Below are 27,533 nucleotides of genomic sequence, written 5' to 3' on the forward strand. Positions count from 1 at the left end.
CCCTCAGTCATGGAGTTTAAGTGAAGATCAAGGGAAATGATTACTGAAACTGCACTGATATGCGAATCGTATTTATTTTCATTGAGCAACAAAGGCCATAGGAGACATCCTTGTGTAGCCACCGACAGTTGGCTTGCTTTTAAATAAATGCATGTTGGGCTTGTTTCATAAAATGTAGCCCCTTCGAGGCTTTCCATAACATCTACTCCAAGCCTGTTGTGAGTCTCAGGTTTTACTGAGGTCCAGAAAGACACACTGCAAAACTCACACTCTGCCTGTTACAAATCCCCATAGGGTATTTCTCCTCATCAATGGCCGCTTGGCCTATGCACCTTGGGATCCACCTACCCCCAGCGCCTTGTCCTTGTGTCCTCAGACCCGCTCAGGTCTGCCTCTTTCCACTCTTTCCAGACTTTTCCCAGTCACATCGTCTCTCCACCCCAGGTGCTATCTGACTCAGAAGCCCCGGAGAGCCAGCCCCAAGCAACCTACTGAAAGGACACACCCACACCGAAGCTGGTCTTCTCTGAGATTGGATTTTTCTGTCTAGCTCCTTAGAAAATAAGTTTTTCTCTATATGGTCATATTCAGTTTGAAAGCACCAAACTGAAAGCTTAATTCTATTGTCTTAGTTTAGAGCTAGAAGGCCTTTATTCTTTAGATGATGATGCTGACAATCACAGATGAATGAAGAACATCTGCTTTTCTTTCTGTCATTTCTCCAGCACTTATGTGGTATCACGATGAGCCAGATATTGCTGTGTCTCAAAAATATTAAGTCACGGAGTCATCAAGAACCACCTCATGAGATATTTCTGACCACTATCATCACCACCCGTGGACTGCAGCTCAATTCTGACACTGACTACCTATAGCATGGACCCCACAAATTAAGGGCAAGGCTGTCCCCCCTTCAGACACAGCCACAACTTTGGGAGTCTCCATGCTCACCCACATTTCTGACCCACGAGCTACCAGCTCAGGGGCTCCCACAACTCTCTCAGGTTTAAGAATTCACCAGAACAACTCGCAGAGCTCAGGAATGCACTATACTTACTATTACAGCTTTCTGAGGGAAGGTACAAATCAGGATCAGCCATGCACACAGACACGCAAGGTGAGGTGTGGGAATCTAGGCACATCAGCCCCCAAGCACACAGAGGTGTTCACCAACCAGGAAGCTCCACTGGGCTTGCAGAGTCTTCCTTGAGGTTTGGTTCCGTAGACATGATGGACTCCCGGAGGCCAGGCTGGCTCACTGATCAGTCATTCCATCCCAGCACTGGGTTTTCTGGTATGACCAGCCCCCACCATGAGGCACCTTATGAGCATAAACTCAAGTGTGATCCCAGGAATCCTGGACAACAGAGGCAGTCCTATGGCTTGGGAATTCCAAGGGCTGAGCATCTTCCCTCCCAGGAAACAAGGAGAAAGGTCCGGACAAATTCTTTACTATACAGCACCCACATTTTACACTGGAGGCAACATGTAGCAAAGACTCTGACTAGGGCACCTGGGTGGCTCAGTTGGTTAAGCGACTGCCTTCAGCTCAGGTCATGATCCTGGAGTCCCAGGATCGAGTCCCACATCGGGCTCCTTGCTCAGCAGGGAGTCTGCTTCTCCCACTGACCCTCCCCCCTCTCATGCTCTCTCTCTCTCATTCTCTCTCAAATAAATAAATAAAATCTTTAAAAAAAAAAAAAAAAAGACTCTGACTAAATTGCTGAAGTCACAGAGCCAGCAGGTGCAAGCTAGCATCTGAACCAGGATGTGTGGCTCTGGGTCTCCGTCCATAAGGACCACAGCACATGGCCTCACAGGTCGCCTCAGGGAGTGCGTGTAGACACTCAGAGCAAGCCAGACCAAGGGTTTGATAAATAACATGGCCCCAGATGGGAAATAATGGCCCTATGTTGTTTCATTTCACTTGAGCTTCAGCTTAAAAGCAGATCAGTGAGGAGCCTTCATGCTTCTCATTTCTGCAGATGGGAAATGTCTTCCTAATTATAGACTATCTCTGTAAGTTGTCATACGAAGAAACACTTATGCTACCTTGACAACACTCCACGCCTAAAGTTGACTGACCATAACAGGGAAACTCAGATTTGCAATTTCCTCTTTCAAGCCAAATTAGAAGTTTTCGAATTGCAAATAAAAATTCTAAGGAGCTAGACGGAAAAATCCAATCTCCTTGCTGAAACAATGGGAGAGTGGGTACATGTGCGTGACATGAGTCCAGTTACTTGAGTTCTGAGTCTCAGACGGGGATGGATAACATGGGGATAGAACAGAAAGTGTTTGTGTTACCGCTGAAACTAATAATACACTGTATGTTAGCAAAACGGGATTTAAATAAAAAATTTTAAAAAGAAATATTTGTGTTGTGTGTGTCAATATATCGAACCTGAAAAAAATAATAAATAAAGAGAAACATCATGGGGATATGATACGGCAAAAGGAATACAGTGGATGATACTGTAATGGCGTTGTCTGGTGATGCACAGTGACTACACTTGTGGTGAGCTCGGCATATAGTGATGTTCAATCACTATGTTGTACACCTGGAACTAATGTAACATTGTGCATCAACAATATTCAAATTAAAAAATTAACAACAACAAAAAATGAAAGAAAGAGCATACTTGTGTTGTTCTGCGGATTAAAGGCAATGGCCCACACAAACACTCTGCACAAATCCTAAAGTCTGGTCGCCACACAGGAACCGTCAGCTGTTGTCATGAATTGCTGAACACCCACAACTGTTCAGCGAACGACTCCACCCCGCCAGGTACTAGGTGGAATCGCTGTGGATTCCCACTCCAGGACCCCGTGAAATAGAGTACTCATAGCAAACGTTGGCACACATCAAACATTCCAGGGATGACAGACCCTGGGCGGGCATTTCCACATTCCAATACCACAGGGTGCATGCCACCACAGCTGTCTCGTTCATGGCAGTCACGGCATGCACGACACTGAGATCCAAGTCAGGACACGAGAGACAGCACGGGGAGGAGGCCAGAAGTCAAGAAAGAACAGAAGGGGAATGGCAGTCAAGTACGACAACAGCTGTTGCAAATTTAAAGCAGACAGAGGAAGCCTGAAAGCTTTACAGACAGGAAAGACTGTTGCTGGGAGGGCTCTGGAGTTAAGTCTAACCTGCTCACGAACTTGAAAGTGAGGCAACAAATAGACCCCTTAAAATTGTTCACTTAATAGAAGATATCTTAGAAACATGGAATACGAAATAATTCAATAATACAGGAATTTCCTCGTGATTAAATGTTTAACCAAAGACAGGGTGGCTGTTAACAGTGGAGTAGAGCGGGAGTGACATTCTTATCTTCACTAACTCATGATTCCGCACACAAAGCCTCTCAAGACAATCAACAGGAGTTGATCTGGAAAGGGAATTTGACTTGTATGCTGAGGTATCAGAAACCACTCAACTATTTCTCAAAAATTTAGCAAAATATATCCTAGGAAAATGTAAAAGGAGTGCATTAACTGTAGAACGCAAAGGAATAGGAAGTTGGATTGAAAATTGAAAGATCGGCGATAATAATTCAGATGAGGTAATGCGGGTTAAGTCCTCAGAAAGAGGGCTGCTGATAAAAGCTGGGAAAAGAGACTTTCTGAAGATAAACACAGATCACATGGAGAAGAAGAGAAGGCTGAATAAGTTCTTTCTAATCGTATGCTTCTCATACCGATGAATACACACTATCCATCTTTGGGCAAAGTAATGAGATGAAAGAAGCAGCGAGCTTCATGGGAATGCTTGCTCCTACCTGGAGCTGAGAAAAACTGGCCAACGTGGCAAGGCCTACTTGCTCTTTCCCCTTCTTCCAGGAGTTTTATTTTGTTCTAATTCCTTCTTCACCTTCCTAAAGCTGAGGAACCTCTACAAAGAGCTGAAGGGCAGGCTTCACATTTAAAAATTCAGGTTATCAAACCATTCAAGAAGGCGCTTGGTTTAAACCAGGGCAACTTGGATTTTCACAGAACAATAGCATTTGCTTATTTTAATGGAGGGAAAAGATAGAAATGGTTTGGGGAAAACTCAGCAGTGCTGAGGTGAGGAGAGAGACAGAACCAAACCTTCCTGAACACCAGGGCTAAACCACTGACTCCAGCAACTGGTGTGTGAAGAAATGCTGCTTTGTAAATGATACACAAGAGATCTGTGAAAGAAACACGTGTATGTTTTCTGTTAATTCTGCCAAAGCTCTGATTCATTTCATATATGTTCTCTATCAAAAGAACAATGTGTTAGGGGCACCTGGCTGGCTCAGTCGGTTGAATGACCCACTCTTGGTTTCGGCTGAGGTCATGAGCTCAGGGTCCTGAGATCGAGCCCTGCCTCAGGCTCCCAGTTCGTCATGGAATCTGCTTGAGTGTCTCTCCCTCTCCCTCTCCCCTCTGCTCCCGCTCCCTCTCTCTAAAATAAATAAATAAATCTTAAAAAAAAGAACGGCATGTTAAAAATGTTGTTTTCAACCTGAAATATTTTTTGCGTATCTCCTTCTTTTGTTGAGATAGGATCCACATAGCACAAAATTCACACTTTTAAAGTTTACAATCCAGTGGGTTTTTTTTAGCATATTCACAAATTTGCGTAAGCATCACATTTACTTCTAGAACACTTCCATTATCCCCAAAAGAAACCCCGTATCCAGTAAGAGTCATTCCCCATTGCCCCCTGTCCCCACTCCTGGCAACCACTAATATCCTTTCTGTTTCTATGGATTTGCCCATTCTCCACACCTCATGCAAATGGGATCATACGATATGTGGCCTCTGGTGCCTGGTTTCACTCGCCCGGCATAACGTTTTTGAGGTTCATCTTTGTTGTAGTATGTATCGGTATTTAGGAGATATTTTAGACAACCAGAAATCATTAAGTTTTGTACTTTAGAGAGAAAAAAGTGAATATTTATATTTCCTACTTGAGGAATTTAGCCATTACCATAGTCACTGGGAATCCTACAAATCAGTTTAGCTAAAAACGTGGAGTACGTTTAAAATATCATCTTCGGTCTCATGGTGACAAACTTGATCTAATAACTAAATAAAATAATAATGTTTAAAAGAATCAGAGGATTTTTCAGAAAATTAGGCTAAACTCATCATTGTCAAGGAGTATTTTTTGGTAAAGATGTTAACATTCAGCTTCAATTTAGTTATGAGTCCATCTTAATACTGACTATAAAATGGTCGGCAGGGATGGCAGAGAAAATAATCAACTCTTCCATGAGCAAGATCTACGATGCTAGCACTCTACGGTGAAGGCACTTACAGCTTGCTGGAGAGAGGTGGGACGTCATGGAGGATCTCTTCATAGGGCTCCTCAGAGGCCAATGCAGGAAGAGATAAATGCTCTTTTACCCTTTCTTCCCAGGCAACTTCGGCTTTCAACAGCATTTCCTCAATAAACTCAGATGCAGCGATATCTACAAGAAACAATACAAACATCAGAAAAAGCGGATGCTGAGATCACAGAAAACTGTTCCCTTTCAATGATTCTGGTGTGCTTAAAACATGAAAACTCATCAACACCTAGAGCAAAATGAAAAACACTACAAGTTTAAGGTGGCAATAAAACTGCAGTACTGCCATTTTAAAAGACGCCTGTGTTTTGTATCTGTGGCATATTTAATTACAAATGAAATGAAAAAATATAAAAATAATATTCCCCGAGTGGTGATGTATAAAATGTAAAATCACGGAGAAGCTAAGCTTGAAAGAACTTGATGTCATTTTATTCTCAGTGCGACTCTTCCTTCATCTTGATGAATAAGAATCAAATTGATGAAAATAGTTACACATTCCCAAAGACTGGGTTACTATAAAACTTGTAGTAGGTATTCTACAAGCATCTATTTGTAGATGTACAAATAAATAGTTGCATTATGAAAACAGTGAGTCTAGCCTCTGTGATCTGTTTTTCCAATCTGAAATACAATTATATTCCCTTATACAATACGTGTTAACAGTAACATCTGAATATACTTGGGCAGCAATATAGACAGATGTGCATTAATCAAATTAACACTTACTAACAATTGAAACTGGAAGTCAAAAGATCCTGAAGAAAAATTCACAATAATAACAATTAGGAACCTAATGGACAAAACTGCTCCTTTTCAATCCTCCTGACTAAAGTACATGACCACCTGTGTCTACAAATTCGAGTTATGAGGCTTGATGGGCTGGATGAGTTAATTCAGCCACCACAAGAAGATGTTTATGCCAAGATTTGATCACCATTTGCTCTAGGTTAAATCATATCCAGTAAATAGGAGGAGGCAGCTTGGCTTCCTCACCTTGGGTGATTATTTCTGTCTCACCTAACAACTACACCCCAAACTGCTTTTGTCCCCCAGATAATTTTTTCTGTATCTACTCCAAATTCAAGGAACACAAAATAGCAAGAATAGAATACTGATGACAATTTTCATTTGCTTGGTCATAATATGGGTGTCTACTTTCCTGTTCTCTGTGCTATTATGTTATGTGGTTCATTTTTCTTGCTGCTGGATTAGATGTTGGTACCTCCTGCATTTACTCGAAACTCTCACTGCATTATAGCTCTTTGTTCCCTTGTGTGTGAAAGAAGTATTTTCCTTCAATCAACAAGTAATTATTGAGAGTCCTCTATCAGCCCATCACTGTGTCTCTCTTGACCAACAAGGCATGGAAAATGGGTTACACTGATGGTAGACTAGGCATGGCCAACACAGGCAAATTGTCTAAGACAGCCATCCTATCCTGAGGTGGACAGGGCTGAGGCTAGACCAGACATTTAGTCACGTCCTGGGCTCTAGGACTGTGGGTTGCCTTGGGTGTCCATTTTGGCACATTTAGGTCTAACACACTAGACCTTAAAGGTGTAAGTGTGACACATGGGAGTCCATGTGGTCAAGGGTCAATTGTATATTCTCTTCTCTGGGAAAGAAGCCAGGGATATGAACTTGACAAATGTGATCTGTTAGAACTACAGTAAACAGAGGATGTGACATATTTCACAATAAATACATTAAACAAATAGAAAAAGCCCACAAATTTCTATTTGCTCTTTTAATATTTGTCACTAGACACGCTTTTGTCATTAATACTAAGGTTACGACACTATCATTAACATTAGCCTGATTCCAAAGTTTGATACTATAACACTATCTTAGAGCTTCATTTGTTAAATCTTCAGTTTATTTTAGCAGGTAAGATGAATAAACATTAAACAATATTTAACTCCAATAAAATAATAGAGCAAATCTCTCATCCTGTCTTAAGCTGGAGGTTTATCATGTAATCATATTCCTGTAAGTACATCCAATGAGAAATCTCAGGCCTAAAGTGCTTTTAGGTTATTAGAGGTATGGTAACAAGAATAAGTAGAATTAAGTTATTTAGCTCAATTATTACCTTCAAGATTTTCATATTATTTTTTTTACCTATGCTACACTTTTCTGTTAGAATTTTTATTTTTAATAAACAAAAAACTTATGAGTAAATTTGTTGTCAAATTATAAAAGCTAGAAAATGAATGCAACATCCATGTTCTTAAATTAGCAGATGAATATTATTAAAGAACAGTGGTAAAAAGAACTCTAGAAATGTTCAAAAGATACTTATCAAAAATTGTAACATTAAATTAAGATTTTGAAAACTTTAAATTAGCTTGAGGATGTAAGTCTCGATTCCTTGCAGTATACCTATCTGTGCTGGGGGAAAAAAAAAGATTATTATTTAAAATTACCCTGATGAACAAGTATGAATTTGAAATGGTAAGAAACCAATTAAATAACAGCAAAAATATATTTGAAAGTAAGTGACATTGAAGGAATCACTGTGCAGGAAGTTGAAAACCTCAAAAGCAAATTTCAGGGAAGTACAAGGGCCCCCAGTGATCAGAACCACCCTGTAATGCCATCTTGTGCAGGAGGTGGGCATGGGAGTTTGGGAAGAGTGCCCGAACGGAGCATCTGCGCAGAGCTTCTCAGGGGAGGCTGACTCGCTCGGCAGCCATGTTAATGATGGATGAACAAGTTCTGGTAGGACAGGAAGGAGTCAGTAACCGCTCCATGGTCCCAGGATATTCACAACCTACCTGAGGGCTTCTCTTCATTGCAGTTCAGAAGGTTTGGATTTGCCTGATGCATCAGAAGAAGCTTCACCAGGTTTGTCTGAAACAGTAAAGTTCACTGAAATAAGATTCATCAGGGAGTGGTACACAGGGGTGGTCTCCAGGGCGCTTCCAGCCTGCTGGAGGGAGAAGGCATGAGCATATCCCACCCTAAACGTTTCTTACTCTCTCCGCTTCCAGTTTTCCCAGTTCCTTTTGAAAAGATAACAGACATTCAAACCAAAAATTTCTTATCAAATGAAGAATAAATTGCTGGGGATTTGAAAAGGCTTACTTAACGCCTTTCAGGTTTATTTTAGGGCATCTTGTGGGAGGAATTACATGTTATATGTTTTGTTTTAATTGAGCGACTCATTAACATCTCACTGGTCCTGTCCAATCACTGCAGCCCCACAGACAATATGAACTAAAGTCACAGGGGAGTTAGGAAAACTTAAATGTAACTCGAGCTATAAAAAAAGAAAGCAACTTGATGAGAGATTAATATATTCTTTAAATCTTATTATAAAATATAAATTCAAAGAGTATATATATATATATATATATGCATAAGTCATTGAAAGAGAAGTAATGAAATAATTTTCAGTGTATCCAACTTTTTTTTTTACTATTTTATTTATTTATTTGAGAGAGAGAGAGAATGAGAGAGAGAGAGAGCATGAGAGGGGGGAGGATCAGAGGGAGCAGACTCCCCGCCGAGCAGGGAGCCTGATGTGGGACTCGATCCTGGGACTCCAGGATCATGACCTGAGCCGAAGGCAGTCGCTTAACCAACTGAGCCACCCAGGCACCCTATCCAACTTTTTTTAAAAGAGTTATTTATTTTAGAGAGGGAGAGCATGGAGGGAAAGAGAAGAAGGAAAGGGAGAGAGGGAATCTCAAGCAGACTCGCCACTGAGTGCAGAGCCCAACGTGGGACTCAGTCTCACGACCCTGAGATCATGACCTGAGCAGAAACCAAAAGTCAGACACTCAACCGACTGAGCGAACCAGGCTCCCCCCAACTTTTTAAAATAGGTCATTCATGATATCTTTCTGTGTTTCTTCCCAAAATTATCCCTCTCCCTATTTCCCAGAGTTGACCACTCTCATGAAGTTTGGGCTATTTTGGGCTATGATTTCTTTATATGTTTAACCCTTATGTACAGAAGTACCCCCCAAACAACATATTGCTCAGCTTTATCTGTTTGTGACATTTAGAGAAATGAAATCCTAGTGTGTATATTCACTGATGCCTTGCTTTCATGACTGCATTCTTGAGAATCCTCAAAGGTGATGGATCGAAACAAGATTTATTCATTCTCTCGGCCGCACATAACTGCACCATACAAATATATCACAATTAACCTGCCTTCCTCACTGGACATTCAAGCCATTTGCAGTCATTTATTTTTACAAATAACGTTGCTACAAATATTCTCATTTATCTTTCTTGGTGCACGTGAGCAAGGGTCTCTCTTCAGGACAGATGCACATAGGACTGAAATTGCTGGGATAAAGGTTTGGACATCATCAAGGTGGCTTAGATAGCTCCAACTGTTTTCCAAAGAGCTCAAATGTCCACCCCCATACCCAACAAGAGTTCCTGTTGCTCCACATTCTATTTAATAATTTTGTTATTGTGCATTTACAGATCACTAGATTCACATTCCCTCCAACATTTGATATTGTTATATTTAAAAATTTAGCTATCACACTGGAAATGAAGTAATATTTCAGTCTACTTTAACTTATTTCCATGATGACAAAGGATACTGAACACCTTCCCATGTGTTTAGTGGCCCCTCCTAGACTTTCTTTGGTGAAGTGTCTGTTCAAGACTTCTTTGCCCATTTATTACTGGAGTGTTTATCTCTATTTTAGTGATCTATGCTCTTATATGTTCTAGATACATTTGTCAGGTATGTGTATTACAAATATTTCCTCCTGTTCTATGACTTGCCTATTCATATTCTTGAAAATGTCTTTTTAAGACCTGAAGAGTATTTTAACTTTGTTTTGCTTTTGTGAAAGTGTAACATCTGTATTTTTTTCTCAAGTGCTCAGCACTCTTTATGTTCAAAATAACTCTTTGCCCACTCAAAGGCCATGACAATACCATACTATATTTTCTCCTAAAGGTTTTATAATTTTAACTTTTATATTTGTGGCCCATCTCAAGTGAGTTTTCGCAAATGACAGAGGAAAGCTCAAATTTATGTTGGTCCATCACCCATTCATTTTTCAGCAATATTTCTTAAAAAGACCTTTTTTCTCTTACTGAATTGTTTTGGTACCTTTGTAGAAAAGTCATCGACTATATATGTTCCTGTGTGTTTCACTGATCTATTTGTCTATCCTTACGGCATTTCCTAACTACTTTGATTAGTGTAGCTTATAGCCAGTATTGAAATCTTATAAGTGAAAGACTTATAGTAAGTCTTGAAAAAAGCCTGTAATTTTCTTATTTTTTTTTAAGATGATTTTGTCTATTTAGGTATTTTGTGTCTCCATATAAATTTTAGAATGGAGACAGCAGGGTGGCTCAGTCGGTTGAGCGTCTGCCTTCGGCTCAGGTCATGATCCTAGGGTCCTGGGATCGAGCCCCGCATCAGGCTCCCTGCTCCGCGGGAAGCCTGCTTCTCCCTCCCCCACTCCCCCTGCTTGTGTTCCCTCTCTCGCTGTGTCTCTCTCTGTCAAATAAAAAAAAAAAATTTAGAATGAACTTTTCAATTTCTGAAAAAAAAAAGGGTTTAAGATTTTGATTGGAATTGCTCTAAACGAATACCATATTAATTTTATACGGTTTTTTTAAAATATCACGAATTTAGTGGTTTAAATGAAAAAAAAATATTATCTTACAATTCTGTAGGTCAGCAGTCTGACACAGGTCTCACTGGGTTAAAATCAGGGTGTCAGCACCGCTGTGTTTCCTTTGGCTCTCAGGGCAAATGTGGTCCTTGCCTTTTCCAGCTTCTAGAGGCAACTCACGCTCCTTGGCTTGTGGCCCCTTCCCTCATCTTCAAGACAACAATGTTGCAGGTGTCTGCCCATTTTTGCATAGCCACACTGCAGGAGGACCCTGAGCCAGGAATGGTTCTCTGCTTTTAAAGACCCATGTGGGGCACCTGGGTGGCTCAGTTGGTTAAGCGACTGCCTTCGGCTCAGGTCATGATCCTGGAGTCCTGGGATCGAGTCCCGCATCGGGCTCCCTGCTCAGCGGGGAGTCTGCTTCTCCCTCTGACCCTCCTCCCTCTCATGCTCTCTGTCTCTCATTCTCTCTCTCTCAAATAAATAAATAAAATCTTAAAAAAAAAAAAAAAGACCCATGTGATGAGACTGGGCCCACCTGGGTAATCCAGGAAACTCTTCCCATCTCAAAATCTGTAACTAATCGCAATTGCAAAGTTCTTTTGCCTTTTCAGTGAACAAACATATTGACAGGTTTTGAGGTTTAGGGTGTGGACATCTCTGGGGGCCACTATTCAGCCTTCCACAAATATCTTAAAAATATTCACTGTCAAAACACATGATTATGGCTTACTCCTCCATTTATTTGGGTCTTCTTTACTCCCTCACTGTGGTGTACCATAGTTTTCAGTGTAGAAATATTAAAATATTTTGTGAAATATATTGTTATATATTTTAAGTTTTTAATGCCACCATAAACAACTTGATAAATGCACTTAATGGGTCTAGTCTTTCCATTATTTTGCTGATTCCTTTGGCATTCTTATCCTCCTTTCTCCTTTCCCAACTTTGTCCTTTGTTTCTATTTCTTGCTTTATTATATTGATAAGAACGAGACTGGCTTTTCCAATCTTGGGTTTTGCTTTTGTAACATGTGTTGTGGTTCTCCCCTTTGCATCCAGGCACACCAAGACATCTCCCCACCCACCAATGATTGTTCTTGTTAGAATTTTCATTAAAAAATCAATTAGGTTTTAAATAATCTACTCATTGCTACCTTTCCCAAAGCCCATTCAAAATCAGCATTTGGTTTTGCAGAACATGGATTCTATCAGTAACATTTAAATTATGTTACAGTGCTTATATGCAGAAGTTTATTTTTATTTCCAAATAGAGAGTTTACTAAAGCAAGAGAGATTCTCTTGAAATCTGAAAGATAAAATATATAGAGCAGATTCCCAGGACATTAAAATAGGTAAAGGAGGTTTTTTTTTTTTTTTAAGATTTTATTTATTTGACAGAGAGAGACACAGCGAGAGAAGGAACACAAGCAGGGGGAATGGGAGAGGGAGAATCAGGCTTCCCGCGGAGCAGGGAGCCCGATGCGGGGCTCGATCCCAGGATCCTGGGACCATGACCTGAAACGAAGGCAGACGCTTAACGACTGAGCCACCCAGGTGCCCAAAAGAGTTTTGTTTTATATTAAAGATGAGAGCGATGTGCTTGTGTTTAAACCACATGAAAGAGAAGAAGGAAAAGAAAGATGGACTGCCGGAGGGAGGGAAGGACAAAGGAAGGAAAGGAAGAAGAAAAAAAAAAGCCAAAAATGAGCTAAGATTGCCTTTGGTTTTCCCAAATTTGAAAGAACAGTAATAAACCTAAATGCTTTCGTATCTCTGCAAAAATGTCAGACAGACGCCTAACAATCCCTTTGCATTTCTAAATTCAATTCAGGGTGTCCAGGCCTCCAAAGAGAAACGTGTCCCATCGCCCAGCAAACCACTCCTCTCCGCAGCTTCAACTGGAACCACGGAAAGCATTTCAGTAATAAAAGCAAAATGTTTCCTACATGAAAATCTTTAGCAATGAAAGCAACTCCATTTTATTTCAGGCCCATAAAAAGAGGCATTCATGTGTGGAAGGAGGACGTTTCTCTCATTTGGGGAACTCCTTTCTTTTTTTAGAGCCCGTTTTCCCCATGTGCTTCTAATCAGAAATCGGGGAGGCACGTCACAGAACTAAATGAAACAGGCCCGTGCTAATTCCACTTACTCTCCTCCGGGACATGGAACATTTGCTTTACCCTCGCAAAAGACCTTTAGGTAAATTGCTTCAAATGCGAATAGGTTGAGTGCATAACCCAGTAAGAATTCATCACTAGTACAAGAACGTTATGATCACCAAAGGCTCCAGAGGATAAGATGAGTGAGAGAGAGAGAGACAGTGTGTGTGTGTGTGTGTGTGTGTGTGTGTGTGGCAGGTGGTGAGTGTGGAAACAGAGACCCTGCAGGCTAATCGAAAATGTACTTAAGCTGAAATATAAATCCACACAAGTTTCACTGGATAAGGACTTTATTCATTCTTTGGAAAGTTGTCCTTCAGTGTGGATAAATTCAGCAAAATTAATTCCTCGATGGCCATTTAAATTACCTCTTTAAAGAGTTGAACAATGGCAATGAGTGTTTGGACGTAGCTGGTTTCTAGTTGGGACACTAGAAGAGACTGTTTCACTTGATCTAATAACAAGAAACTGAAGTGTTAAAGGTCCCAGAACACAAGGTGCACATCCTGCCTCCCTGGTGCAGGCTCTGCATTGTAACGCGTAAATGCCTCCAACTCAGAAACCCCTGAAGGATTTCAGATGTAAAATACAAAACCATCTAATAAATTGTTAATATTATCCCTATTTGTGGCCCAACTGTGATTTCACATTAAACACAAGAGTTCTGCCTCCATCCCTGAAAACACAGGCTCTCCAATCGCGCCAGTACCTGCCAGTCCTTCCAGAGACGGTCCTTCCTCCCACCCAGGTGGCAGCCTCCTTCCCCTGCATCCCCTCCTGGTCAGACTCCTGGATGGCCTCCTTCCCCTGCATCCCCTCCTGGTCAGACTCCTGGATGGCCTCCTTCCCCTGCATCCCCTCCTGGTCAGACTCCTTGATGACCCCTTACACTACCTAACAGGTGTTGCTGGTGCTGCTCACCCTCGGCTGGACTCCCTCTGCCCACATGCTGTTTCTCCGGGGCGCCGGGGACAGATGTGTGTATCCAGGGACCCATCCCTCCCACTGGCCAGCGCACGTGTGGGCTTGCGGGCTCGCGGCTCAGGTGCCGCCACAGTCTGCTGGACCAACAGGCACCTGCCGCTCTAGGGCAGACATGGGCTCCCCTCGTTCGAGAGCAGAACTATGCGTCCTGGGTCGGACCCTGTGCTGATAAGAAAGGGCGTTCATTGTCTTCACACTTGGTCGTTACAGATGGGAGGACAGTGCGGACAAATGAAGGGGCAGTTGTAGCCCGCTGTGGTAAGGGACGAGGTGCGGAGACACAGGGGCCACATCGGATGCACGGGGGAGCGTCCTCACTGGAATTTGGGAAACTGGGAGAGGGGCCACTGAAGTGGCATCTCCGTGTGGCCCTCCATGTAAGTAAGACTGAACCACTTAACAATTTCAGGAAGAGCAAGGAGCAGGAAAGGAGGCACATGGTGGCCTCGTCCAGAAATCAGAAGCGGCTGAGTAGGGCTATACGTGCCAGCCTGATGGGGGAGGCGGGGGAATGAAGCTGGAGAAGGAAGCGGAAGTCCAGGCGCACAGGGCTCGCAAACTGCACTATGGAGTGCGTGCTTCCTGTCCCCCGCAGGGCAAAGGATGTTGTGTGAGATGCTGTGATGATGCCTGGCAAAGCTTACATGTGCGAGGGACTGGGGGCGGGGCAGGCGGGCCAGTGGATCCCCGGGTGGGGATGCTGCTGGATGGGGTGGGGGCCAGGGTTACACCTCACAGAGCCCCACACCCTTCGTAGGTGGAAGCCCATGGACTCAGGGTTTATTGGGTACTGGAAGATCAGGGAGGGATAAGAGGAAGGATGATGCCCAGTGTGGTGGTGAGTAAATGACACACAGAAAGGGCAGCACATTGGGGTTGAGAAAGGAGCTGACCATTCCCTTTGTACAGGAGAGCAGCTGGAGGGCAGGCTGGTAGAGATCACCCACTGGGCGGTGGGCCTCAGGGGTCTGCAAGCTGAGAGGGAAACAAGAGGCCGCTTTGGGAGCCATGAGCATGTCCGGGACAGGAGGCTGCAGGGTGGAGATTCCCTAAAGACGTGTAAACACTGAGAAGAGAGGGAACCCACACAGAGCGCTGAGCCTGCCAACACCGCGTGCTAGAGGGGTGGAAGGAAAACCAGAGAGGGTCTTTATGTTTTCCCAAAGCAAAGAAGAAATAATAATAATAATAAAAACCCTCTGAAGATTTCTCAGTTCTTATGAACTTGGGCAAAAATGTTTTTGAGAATACAAACAACTCCTTTAAACATCAGATATGTGGGTGGTGTGACACAAAATACTTTTGAAGGGACGGGTATTTAGGTTTTAGCATTTGTGAAGTTACTTTCCTATCTTGTTGTAGTGTGACCAATCCCATTAGAAACACTAAAAATATGTATCAGGCTAGAATCAAATTTTATTTTATGTACAACTCATGAAAGAACTGTGAAACCAAAAGGCATCAGTCACATAAATTATTCAGTTCCCAGTTTTAGACAAGAACAAGCATCTCCTTTTTTTCAATGGAAAGTTAACATATTTATAAAGGGAAGTGTTAAAATATATATGCCAACCCAGTATAAATGCCAATAAAAAAACTGTTATAAATTATAAACTTCCTTCCCCATAAAGGTATTTATATTTGTAAGGTATTTATAAGAAAGTGAAATTGCTATGAAAGTCTCCACAAATGCCATTAGTCTTTTAAAATGTTAGCATTTCTAAAGCTTTTTTTTTCTAAACTGAGATAAATTTATTTATAGTAAATTTCTTCAGAGAGTTATAATCTCCCATGCATATAACTTGACATTCAGATAAAACCTATTTCTAAATTATTATTTCCAAAATGAATACTAAATGGCATTTTTACAGGTGAATAATTTTTAAATATGATTCTATATATCATATGGTATTTTCCTGACAAAATAATTGAGATACAATTTATTCAAAATCTATTAACATAAATCTCTTAGTTGTCTTTTTAGTCTGAATTGAAGAACGGTATTTTGGTTTTGGTGTCCTATATTCTAACAGGAAAGCCTCCCCGCTCCCCCCTGCCTCTGCGTGTTAGAGCTTCGCTTTGAGTTCTTGGTTGATCGATCTGTCCTTCCAATTCCTCTGGTTACTCTGCTGGGCACCGAGCACAGAGGGCAAGCAAACAGTCCTCACTGCTCAGAGCTTACATTCTGGTGGAGACCCCACCTGAACAGGGTTAATGGAGCAAACAGAAAAGACACATGTGATCTTCAGATCTATCCTCAGTACTAAAATGTATAAGGAGTTAGAAAATACTGAACAATGGCTAGTCATTTTCTAGAGAAGCAGAGGATAAAGGTGACATTTGTTTTTAAATCTGCCTCATTTGAACACTATACATGGCCATTTCTGGAAACCTTTGTGTCGGGTATCTGTCTGTACAAATCTAGCAACTGGATCAATTGACCAGAACACACACCAAGTGATGTTCAACACACGTCTCACGCACTTGCCTTCATCATTCCCCAGAATCTCCTGAGCTATGTAAGAATCCCCCTTTAAACAGAGGTTGACAGTTCACATTGATTGAAGGGCCAGACTCTATGGAAGGAGAATTAGTGAGGCTTGTTAGGTTCACACAGCCAGTCGTTCAGAGCCAGGGAGAAGGCCATGTTCCTCAAAACAAACCTGGCTTCATCACGTGGTTGGGCAGAATGAAATATAGATGTTTGTGTAGGGAAGTGTCTGGGAAACACAAGAAAGAATAAAAAATATACACATCATTTTTTAAAAGTTGGGGTCAAATATTTTTCAGCTGGTTTTGAAAGAATAAATGGAGCAATTGGAAAGCGTTTCTTAATTCACTTATCATTAATAAATGATGAGTGTTAGAAATATCACTGGCACACTGGAGAAGTAGTTACAAAAACCTAAGTCTTAATTACTCTGCATCTTGCAAATTAAATGTAGCTTTGGGTCCCATTTCCCATGTAAGTTCAGAACTCTTTCTCTAGGTTGAAAATATAGGTTCAGAAAGCCCAAAGTTTGAAAAATTGTTCAAAGATGGCAGGTAATCGGTTGAGCATACTGCCATCCATGGATTCTTCCTGCCTTATTCATCAGCCACTCCTGCATCCTGTAACTTGTGTGTGACGGGAATCTCCAGGAAGCTTTAGGAAGGAGGTGGCCATCGTACTGGGCTTATGTTCTGTACATCACAGCAGGTATCATGCTCCGTATATATGCCAATCATTATTTTTTTCTTAAATGTAACTGTGTAAATTAAAATTGTTAAAAATCTACTTTCATGGGGCACCTGGGTTGCTCAGTTGGTTAAGTGTCTGCCTTCAGCTCAGGTCATGATCTCGGGGTCCTGGGATTGAGCTCCCTGCTCAGCGGGGAGTCTGCTTCTCCCTCTGCCCCTGCCCCTCCCCCCACTTGCACGAGCGGGATCTCTCTAAAATGAATAAATAAAATCTTTTTAAAAAAATCTACTTTCATTACTAAAACCAACTGCCATTTTTTTTTTTACCACATAGCCAACCTGTTTTATTAGTTTAATATATTCATTAGTCTTGTGTCATGGTTCTATCAAATAGGTCTCTTTCCCTGATACAAGTTTTATCAGACTCCAATCCTGTTTTTTAACACTTATCCTATAATAAAGCTCAATTGCAGGCACTTTAAAAATGTAGTCTCTCGGGTAGAACTTCCCATTTCTGCAGGGTAGGGTTTCCTGTGGACCCCTGAAAGGTCAATTCCTTATTTTCACACAGAACTCTTGGCCTCAGGAGCTCCATCTGATTGCCTGAGGGATATAATTTCTGAAAGCCACTCATTCTTGCTGCCTTAATCGTACAGCTTTCAGGACACAGAACAGAATGTCTAGATGCTCTTTCAAAATATGAGTTAGGAAGAATCAGTCACATCGAGACATGTTCAACAGGCAGAGTCAAAGATCCCAGTAGACACTTCACAATGGAAATAGTATAAAAGCATCTTCATTTCTCTTCTGCCCACAGATGGGTTTCATGTGAAAATAACCATAAATGAACTTCCTTCCATCACTCTCTATTAAGCTTCAGGAGGCTTTCAGAAGTAATTCTTTTGAAACAGAGCAGTTGTTTTAAAACATACCAGCTTAGACTGGTTCTTTCCGATCCTCCCTGTTAACTACAATAAACCCAAGAAGAACTCTGAAGAGGGAAGGAGGAAGGTAAACTGGCTCAGGACCTGCAGAAGGAAGGAACCATGGACAGGAATCCCACCCAATCGAAGGCTAGCCCATACCCGGTGTTTCCCAGCCCAACTTAGGGACAGAAGATAGCCTGGGTTGATGTATCCCTCCCACATTCCAGCTGTGTCCCTCAGACAACATCAGGTGAGTCCAGCACCACGATCTGCTAACACAAAGTGCCAGGACAAGCACTCTTCTTCCACTGAGCTGAGACTCCCCTCCCCAATGAGAGGCAAGGGCAGCTGGGAGGGGGCACCTGCAAGAGGGAGCATAACCCAATGGGCTCCCAGCCCTTAAAGTCTTTTGTGGCAATCCCCCTACCTCACCCTGAGACATGGGGTAATCTGGCTTGGGAAAACCTCTTCTTCCACACCTTTGGGGACACTAAAAGAAGCAGTGAGGACCCCAGGGACACCAGATAGGCCAAGTGGACCAAAATGACACCTCAAAGGTCTGAAAGTTAAACTGTTACTGGAACCACAACCCACTGGAGTAGACTAGGCCCTGCATATCAAACATAAACAGGATGACTAAAATAGAAGATTTATACAGGACCAAGATTCTCCTAACATAATAGCTGAAGTGTCCAAAAATGCAATTAAAAATCACTTGTCATACCAAGATCAGGAAATCACAACTTGAATGAGAAAAGATGATAAACTGACAACAACAAGATGAATCATGCCAGAATCGTCTGATGATGACGGTAAAGCAGAGCTCATAAGAATGCTTCAATAAGCAACTACAAATCCTCTTGAAACAAATGAAAAAAATAGGAAATCCCATCAAAGACACAGAAATTACAATAAAAAACAAATGGAAATCATAGAACCAAAAAACACAATAACAAATATAATACACCAACTCATACCAAATATTTCATCTGACTTGCAACCAAATAAAACAAAAACCACACACTGGCTTCTGATAAAAATTATTTAAATGTCTAATAACAGCAATAGTGACATATTTAGTCCAAGGCATGTCTATTTTTTTAAAGACTTTATTTATTTATTTGAGAGACAGAGCGTGCAAGAGAGTGAGCACAAGCAGGAGAAGGGACAGAGGGAGAGGGAGAAGCAGACTCCCCAGTGAGCAGGGAGCCCAATATGGGGCTCAATCCCAGGACCCTGAGATCATGACCTGACCTGAAGGCAGACACTTAAACAACTGAGCCACCCAGGCAACCCCCAAGGCATGTCTTTAGAAAAACTTGTTAAATCTAGTCCCATTCTCCCATTATCTTATGAAAGTGGTTAAAGGGAACCAATTTGGTATTCTTTAAAATGAACCCAATCTGAAATCTGAAAGTCCAATCAGAAAAATTGAAAAAATGGGTAGAATGAAAGCCTTAATTAATTGAGTTGAAGTAAGTGGCATTCTGTCACATTTTACCAAGCTCTCACTCACTTGCCGATTTAGCTCCTTCCAAAGGGAGCACTGACTGTAATGAGCATGTTCTGATAATTCACCGATCACCATTTTCTCTGCACAGGTCAACAGGTTGTATTCAAGGAAGTACTTGCTTCTGTGTTTGCTTCTCTACTTTTTACTAAAGACAAAACCTCTCACCCAGCGTCTTCTGGTATGCTATGGTGCTAGAAATGCAGAACCAATGTGCTCGTGGTGTACATAGATTATTGATCCTCCAATACTCCTATGATCTACTGGGGGGACCGAGGACCCCTGACCCCTGGGACTGATGACTTCAGCTATCTGCAGCCTCTTCCCCTTAACCCATCCATTTACTTACACAAACATTTACTTGCTAAACACACAGTTTGGGGTACTTAATAAAGAGCCTGTTAGAAATATTTATTAATGAATGAAACTTTTCATAAAGGAAATGTTGTCAAAGCAAACAATATTTTTATTAGTTTGAAAGACTTTCCCTAAGCAATGTGCTTTTTCTAAAATGTGTGAAATGTGAATGGTTTCAATTATTTCAACACCTGCAGTACTCAGATTTTATGATGGATATTTTGCATACCAGTTAGTACCTAAGAGACTTAACTTACTATGAACCTAAGGGGCATGACTGCTACCCCAGACCAACGTTTGAGAAGCAACAAGTTTAACCTAAATCTCCACATTTACTTAACAATGAATTCTCTTCCAAAACAGTACTCCGGCTTTCTCCAACACAAAATACATTAATTGTATAAATAGATTTCAAAATTAATCAGTTATTATGAACACTGCTGCCACATTCACCCACATAAAATCATTTAAAAGTCAGTTTGCTTCTTCCTGATGATATAATGGTACCTGGTGAGAAAGTAATTTGTGCAATACTAACTCAAGTTGTATTAGCTATGACCAAAAACCAATTCAGAGAAAAAAAAATTTGCTATTCACCTTCATTTGTCAAGATGAAATATAATTTATAGTGAAAAACTAAAACATAAAATGGAATTCTGCTTTACTTCTACTAACTTCAGAGAACAAACAGAATTAACAATTCATAAAATTTTAAACTACTATAAGGACTACATAATGTTAAGAAAATAATAAGTCCATTCTATGAAAAGTGTTTATGATTTTATCTTATTTCTCCAACAATTTTGACGATATGCAGAATCCTGAGGACTGTGTGTTTTATGTATCCTTCCAAAAGACAATGTTTTTGTTCAACCATGAAAATACTTGTTTATGAATAGGATGCCATTAAAAGTCAAATTTCATGCTGACTAGTACACAATTTGAAATTTGAAAATTAAATATGAAATGATGCATTATTTATAGAATGATTTTTTAAAATAATTTAGGAGATCATTTTACCTGGCCATACTTTGCTGCCAAATGAAGTGGGGTCCAGTACTGATTATCTGCTATATTCAGGTCCCCGCCATGTTCCAGGAGAAGAGACACCACCTCCTTGTAGCCACTTGCACATGCCATATGCAACTGCAGTGAGGAAATATTTTGTTATATAACTTAAAGCAGTGACATCAAAACAATTTATTCAGTGGCTTGAAGACAGCTACTAAAATATAATCTAAATAATATAAAATAAATAATATAAAATAAAATCTAAAATACCTTTAAAAAAAGAACATACATGCAGTTTTATTTATTTGATATAAGTGGACATCATCCTTCTTTAAACAAAGGCTTATGGTTTAATTATTATTTTCCTTCTGACCCTGACAATGTGCACTTTTTCATATAATTCCTATTTTCTTCTTTAGTGTAATCTGAATACTTCTAAATACAAAATGCAATAATTGAACGCTTTACCACTTCTTGTCCAAAAGTCAAACGTGTAGTGACTGGCTCTGAAATTCTAGCCCTGTACTTGGTGCGACTGGAGGAGATTCGAGGACACATATGACAATAGGAAATGTGATCATCTCGATGCTTAGGACCAGGAAAAAGGGGCAGGCACACTGGAAAGACTGAGTTGATCCTGACAAACCTTAAAATGATTATGTAGCTCTCATTTGAACATGCTCCCAGTTTAGTTTATGAATGCAACCTGAAGTTTAGGAATGAAGCCTTAGGAGCTACGATGATGGGATCGGCGTTTGGAGAACGATTCAGACTTTTCAGATGGGGTAATTCCCGCTTCCAATGCAGCAGCCTTGATTTGTAAGTAAACTGTCATCATGCACAATTTAAATTAGGTTATTAAGTAACTATGTGATTGATTTCATGAGCATAATAACAAGAAACTATAACGAAGGCAAAAGAAAAAATATAAAAGTAGTGAACCAATGATTTCTTCTTGGTTTTGGAGCATGGAATTTTGTAGCTTCTTTTTATCACAAAGATAAAAGTACAGTAAAGTCAAAGGACTTATTAAATACACATACAGATATATTAATAAAATCTAGCAAAAACATTTACTTTTCTACCTCTGGACTTAATTTTGCTCTTTAACGTACAGCATGTATTTATATGCTTATTTCTCGTACTTAATTGCACCAAAAGAACAAATACATTTATCCAATTTAAGGCATAAACATTAAGAGATTAAGTTTCACATCAATCTTCCTGTACTTTGTTATATATAAAATTTACCTCATTAATATTCTAGCAAACAGTCCCAAGAATAAAATATCCACCCCAAGTATTTTAGAGAAATATAATATTATACGCTTGATCTCCTGGAAAACCAATCTTTCAACTGCTCCTAAATTTATTCTACATTACTTGAATAATCAGGTGATTCGAAGGTTACTGTGAACAGTGAGCACTAATATCTGGATCTGAGAAGGTTTTCACTGACCATTTGTTGGTTAGCACCTGATCCTAACGAAGTCAAGTTCACTTGCATTAAGGATGAACTCCTTAATGAGCAGATTTGCTTTCCACGGGGCAAAAATCGGGTTCTCCCATTTCAAACTCAGCCCAGTTCCTGCCCTGCCAGCTCAGGCACTGCTCTCAAGGAAAAGACTAAAAGGAAAGTCTTGGCTCACTTGGTAGAAAAGCTATCCAAAGCATGAGTTCCCAGTGACATCTCTGGAGGCAGACAAATTTAATCCCAGGCAATCTCAAAACGAAGGCAAAAACCCCTGGCTTTGAGTATTTCCACTTCCTTACAAGAGATAACAGAATTTTAAAAATTCATCGTAGTAAGATATTAAGAGCTCAGAGGCTCTACCTTGATGGTACTGGCAATCAACTTCGGAATCCATGAGCAAGCCTCCAGGCCCCCCAGGGGACCGTTCTCATCACTAAGTTAGAGCTTAGAAGATGTCTATTCTCTGAAATGGAAGTTATACCCCTCCTTTGTCCTGACAATTGCTGGAAGATGTCAGGTGCCAAAATGTGAAAGGGTTTATCCCCACGGTGTCTTAGAACACTCCTTTCCTGCTATTTTATGGGGTCTTAGGAGAAACACGAAGGCAGCTGCTCTTTCTGTAAACGATTAGCAGCAGCTTCTTGGAAGGACGACTGCAAAAGGACAGTCCTGGAAAATTATGGCAGGTTGGAAAGCACCTATCCAGTTACAACGCGGGACAAGGTTTCATAGCCGCTTCGCAAACGCTGCCCATAAAAGTTATCAGTTATGCCCTTTTACGAAGATGGTGCCGAAGGCTAAGAAGGAAGCCCCTGCCCCTCCCAAAGCCGAAGCCGAAGCAAAGGCTTTGAAGGACAAGAACGCGGTGCTGAAAGGCGTCCACAGTCACAAAAAAAAAGAAGATCCGCACGTCACCTACATTCGGACGACCCAAGACACTGCGTCTGCGGAGGCAGCCCAAATATCCTCGAAAGAGCGCCCCCCGGACAAACAAGCTTGATCACTATGCCATCATCAAGTTCCCCCTGACTACTGAGTCAGCCATGAAGAAAAGAGAAGACAACAACACACTTGTGTTCATTGTGGATGTCAAGGCCAATAAGCACCAGATCGAACAGGCTGTGAAGAAGCTCTAGGACATTGACGTGGCCAAGGTCAACACCTTGATCAGGCCTGATGCAGAGAAGAGGCACATGTTCGACTGGCTCCTGACTATGATGCTTTGGATGTTGCCAACAAAATCGGAATCATCTAAACTGAGTCCAGCTGGCTAAATCTAAATATAAATTTTTTCACCCAAAAAAAAAAAAAAAGTTATCAGTTATTCCTTCTAGTCTGTACAGCCTGTGATGCAATAATCATTGCCTTAATGTTGCAGAGGCAAAAGCTGGGGATGAGTTAATTTAGGCAACCAGCCCAGGGGAGCCTGGCCCCTGTGGGCTGAAGTCACGTTCTTCTGCATTCTCCAGCACCGACTCTCTGAAACAGCAAACGGGAGTGGACACCCGAGTCGGCCAGGCCACCAGGGTAACAATCACAATTTGTTAACACTCCTAACGATCCTTGTGTTCGTCCCATAATTCATTGATTTAAAAATGGAATTTTTCTTCTTCTTATAAACCACCCCTTCCCCAATATCCTATCTTGTATTAAAACATTGGTCTCTGGAAGATGCCCACCATTTACACACTTGTTTCAGCCTTCCCCTGGCCCAACACCCATGGAGGTGCAGCCTCGTGTGTTAAGCACGGCGTGTAGCCTCCTCATACTGATCAAAACCATCACCAGGTCCTACATCTTTCAGATATGAAGACCCCTAAGAGTCTCGGACCCCAGTTAGAAGTCTGCGGTAGTGCAATCGTCTCTGAACAGCCTCTTCCTCACACAGGTGGTATGCGAGGCTGGGCTCAAGACAGAGAGAATGACAACCCAACAAAAGTCACATCCATGGAATGATGGAGCTCAGCCTGAGGACTGTCCCACCTCTTCACCACGGTGTTCTTCTTCGAACCGGCTGTTCTTCAGGAGAGCATGGTGCACAATCCTGTGGAGCGTTACCATCCACCTGACCAATTCCTCATTATTGGGCTTTTATGCATTTGTCATATTTTTTATTTTATAGAAGATCGCTTTGTCAATAATCACTATATTTGTTTCTCTGATTATTTCCTTCTGACACATTCCCAGAAATAGAATTGCGATTCTAAAATAATGAACATTTTTTCAATGTATTTACATACACTGAGTTCGGCAATGTTGGTGCAACTGACACCCCATCCAGTGGTGTGTGGAGGGACTCTCCCTCACAGACCCTTAGCCTTCCAGTCTTCACTATTACGTATTTCTAAAATGACTATAAATAAGTTCAACGTACTGAATTCCTAAAAATTGGTCTCTTCTAATATATTTGGAGGACAGTTGTATTTTCTTTTGTGTATTGACTCTCTCTATTATTTGTTTTTCTACCAAGAGATGGTGATCTTTTTCATTCATTTCTATGACCGCTGCATTTTTTAAAACTATTAACACTTTGGAAGACCTGTTGCAAATATTATTCCTCATTTATTATCTGCCTCTTAATTTTGCTCATTATTTAATGCACAAATGTTCGTTTTAATTTTTGTCATGGTCAATGATCTCAGTATTTCCCTTTGTGCTTTCTCCCCCTATTTGGATATTGGAAGGGCTTCCTCCACCCAGAATTAACTCCTTTCTTTTGCGTAACATGGAAACTGGGGGTTCATTGTTAAGTCACTTACTCAGTCTTCTATTTGTGAATCTCATTTTTAAAAAGAATCTGTGTGTGAATTTTAAAATATCTTCCCAATGAATGTGGTCTTATTTAAGGTCTGTGACCTGCCACTCTAAGGCTGGCAGGTCACTCTGAGGTTAATGTCAAATTTTGATGAAAATTATTTTAGGAGTAAATGAAAATCAGTCTTGAGGAATAGCTATTCAAACACCTACAGGAATTAGTCCAGATTTTGAACCAATAACTGCGAATTTTCTCCAATTATAGTTTTCTATCAGAATATTAACAGAGGATTTTTCTTGCCATAGTTTTGACTGAGTTTGAAGCTAATATGTATCACATCTCAAAGTGAGACCAAATATGGACATTTGAAAATAGGTTGTCCGAAAATTGCCTAAATTACTTTTTTTTAATGTTTTATCTCTACACCCACACCCAATGTGGGGCTTGAACTCATAACCCCAAGAACAAGAGTCTCATGCTCTATGGACTGAGCCAGCCAGGTGTCCCAGCCTAGATCACTTTTGACCACTACGTCTAGACTCAGGGCATAATAGCTCCAAATGAGAGATAAAGGGAGACTGCACACGTGGGAAATTTTTTGTGTGGCAGTGGGGCCTGGATTCCTCCCTAATTCACATCAGGAGAGCTTGTCTTCAGCGGCCACCAACAGAAGCTCTGTGTCCTCGGGGGTTTGGTGGAGACATTATTACTGGCTTTGATTCCTGACTAGAAGAAGTAAGGGGCAAGAGACAGGCTGGCTCTCTGCTTTCGTGGGCAGTGAAGGGGAGTCACAGATACACTGGCATCGCTCATGAGTTCACAGGGGCAAAGACAAACACGGGGAGGATTTTCTGGGGACAAGCCATTTTCGTTTTCAGTTCTGTTTCAGGGGGATGCCTGAGGAGGAAGCACGGTTCAGCAGAAACAGGCTGCAGTTCCCCTGGTTCCCCAGAGCAGAGGCAGGTGTGAAGGACCCTCTGGAGATTCCCAGTGATGGGGGGTAAGGAGGTGGTATCTGAAGAACCCCCACATCCTCACAAGGGAAGTGGTCAGCTTCTTGCCCAGAGAGCAGAACATCCTCTCAAGGAAAGTCAAGTCAAAGCCTTCCAGGCCCCATTGTGTCTCCTCCTGCCCATCTGTCTCCTCCCATCCTCTCTCTCCACTTCAGTGACACGGAAGAAGAGGCAGTGGAAGGAGGGGAAAGTAGACGAGCACAGCCACCCTCCCTCCCATGGACTCCCTAGTCTGATGCAACACTATGCAAGCAGCAGGTTCAAGATTTCACTGAGATCAGGGTCCTCAACACCTGAGCCCACCAGCCCCTGCAGGATCTAGGGAGAGATTCAGGGGATTTGCAAACTTGGAAATGGGAAAATGGTTAGTTTTATTTTTTTTTCTAACCCAAAATGAAATTTAGAAAATTCTTCAATGGTGAACCTAGGCCACACACCTACAATGCTATCATCGAAAGAAATATGTTCCTATCACATTGTGGTCATAGCAGATATCTCCAAATACCCCATATTCAACTCTACTCTAACATCATGGTAATGATTACATCCGTTACTCAGTGCCTTCATAAAGAAGCACATGCATTACAAATCACAAATTTAATTTTAATATTAGGATTATGATGTTTCCATATAACTGGGTTTCTTCGTAATTCTAGGCACCATTTTTATGACATTAAAAACACAATTCTGACAAGGAATCCATGGCTACACCCAAGATTTAGAGGGTAATATGGCATAAAAAAGATCAGTGCACCCTGACTTCATGCAAGCTGAGGCTTTTCATGGTTATATAGGACCAGACATTCTAATCTCTTACTGAGACTATGCGTTGTGATATAAAGTAACCATAAAAGCTCTATTCCCTAAAAATGGCCAGAAAGCTGATGACATTGGCTAAGTCTTCATTCAGAAGTAAGGGATGAACCAGACGTACCGAAATAACAAAAGGAGACAAAAATAAAATTGCTTGATGTTTGCATCTCATGAATAATTCTTTTCCAACAAACCAAGTAAATGAGTCCCAAGGCCAGATGTTAATATATCAGATTCTGTGACAAAAGAGTAAAGAGCCAGCATCTTCATAATGGATCTGAAAGTCATTACAGTCATATTTTCAAAGAGCATCTATGAGCTCAAACTCAGGAATGCATTTCCATATGCTCTGTAACAGCTTTTTTTTTTTTTTTTTTTGAATTGTATCCTTTTTTGAGGCTTTGTTTTCTTCT

General features: G+C 41.1%; 1 protein-coding gene and 1 pseudogene across 1 annotated transcript in view; one reads left to right on the plus strand and one right to left on the minus strand.

Annotated features, from left to right (window-relative positions):
• The window catches only part of MYO16 (myosin XVI), a 435,081-nt gene that overhangs the window by 316,477 nt on the left and 91,071 nt on the right, over window positions 1-27,533 (minus strand). The window contains exons 6-8 of the mRNA XM_035003781.1: window positions 21,075-21,200; window positions 8,111-8,186; window positions 5,300-5,453 (exon numbers count right to left, since the gene is read on the minus strand). Of these exons, the coding sequence (XP_034859672.1) occupies window positions 5,300-5,453; window positions 8,111-8,186; window positions 21,075-21,200 (356 nt within the window). The remainder of the gene's footprint in view (window positions 1-5,299; window positions 5,454-8,110; window positions 8,187-21,074; window positions 21,201-27,533) is intronic.
• Window positions 23,324-23,835, plus strand: LOC118009242 (annotated as a pseudogene).

The sequence above is a fragment of the Mirounga leonina genome, unplaced genomic scaffold (genome assembly GCF_011800145.1).
Source record: "Mirounga leonina isolate KUSES-001 unplaced genomic scaffold, KU_Mleo_1.0 Mir_127, whole genome shotgun sequence".
In the NCBI taxonomy this organism is placed as follows: Eukaryota; Metazoa; Chordata; class Mammalia; order Carnivora; family Phocidae; genus Mirounga; species Mirounga leonina.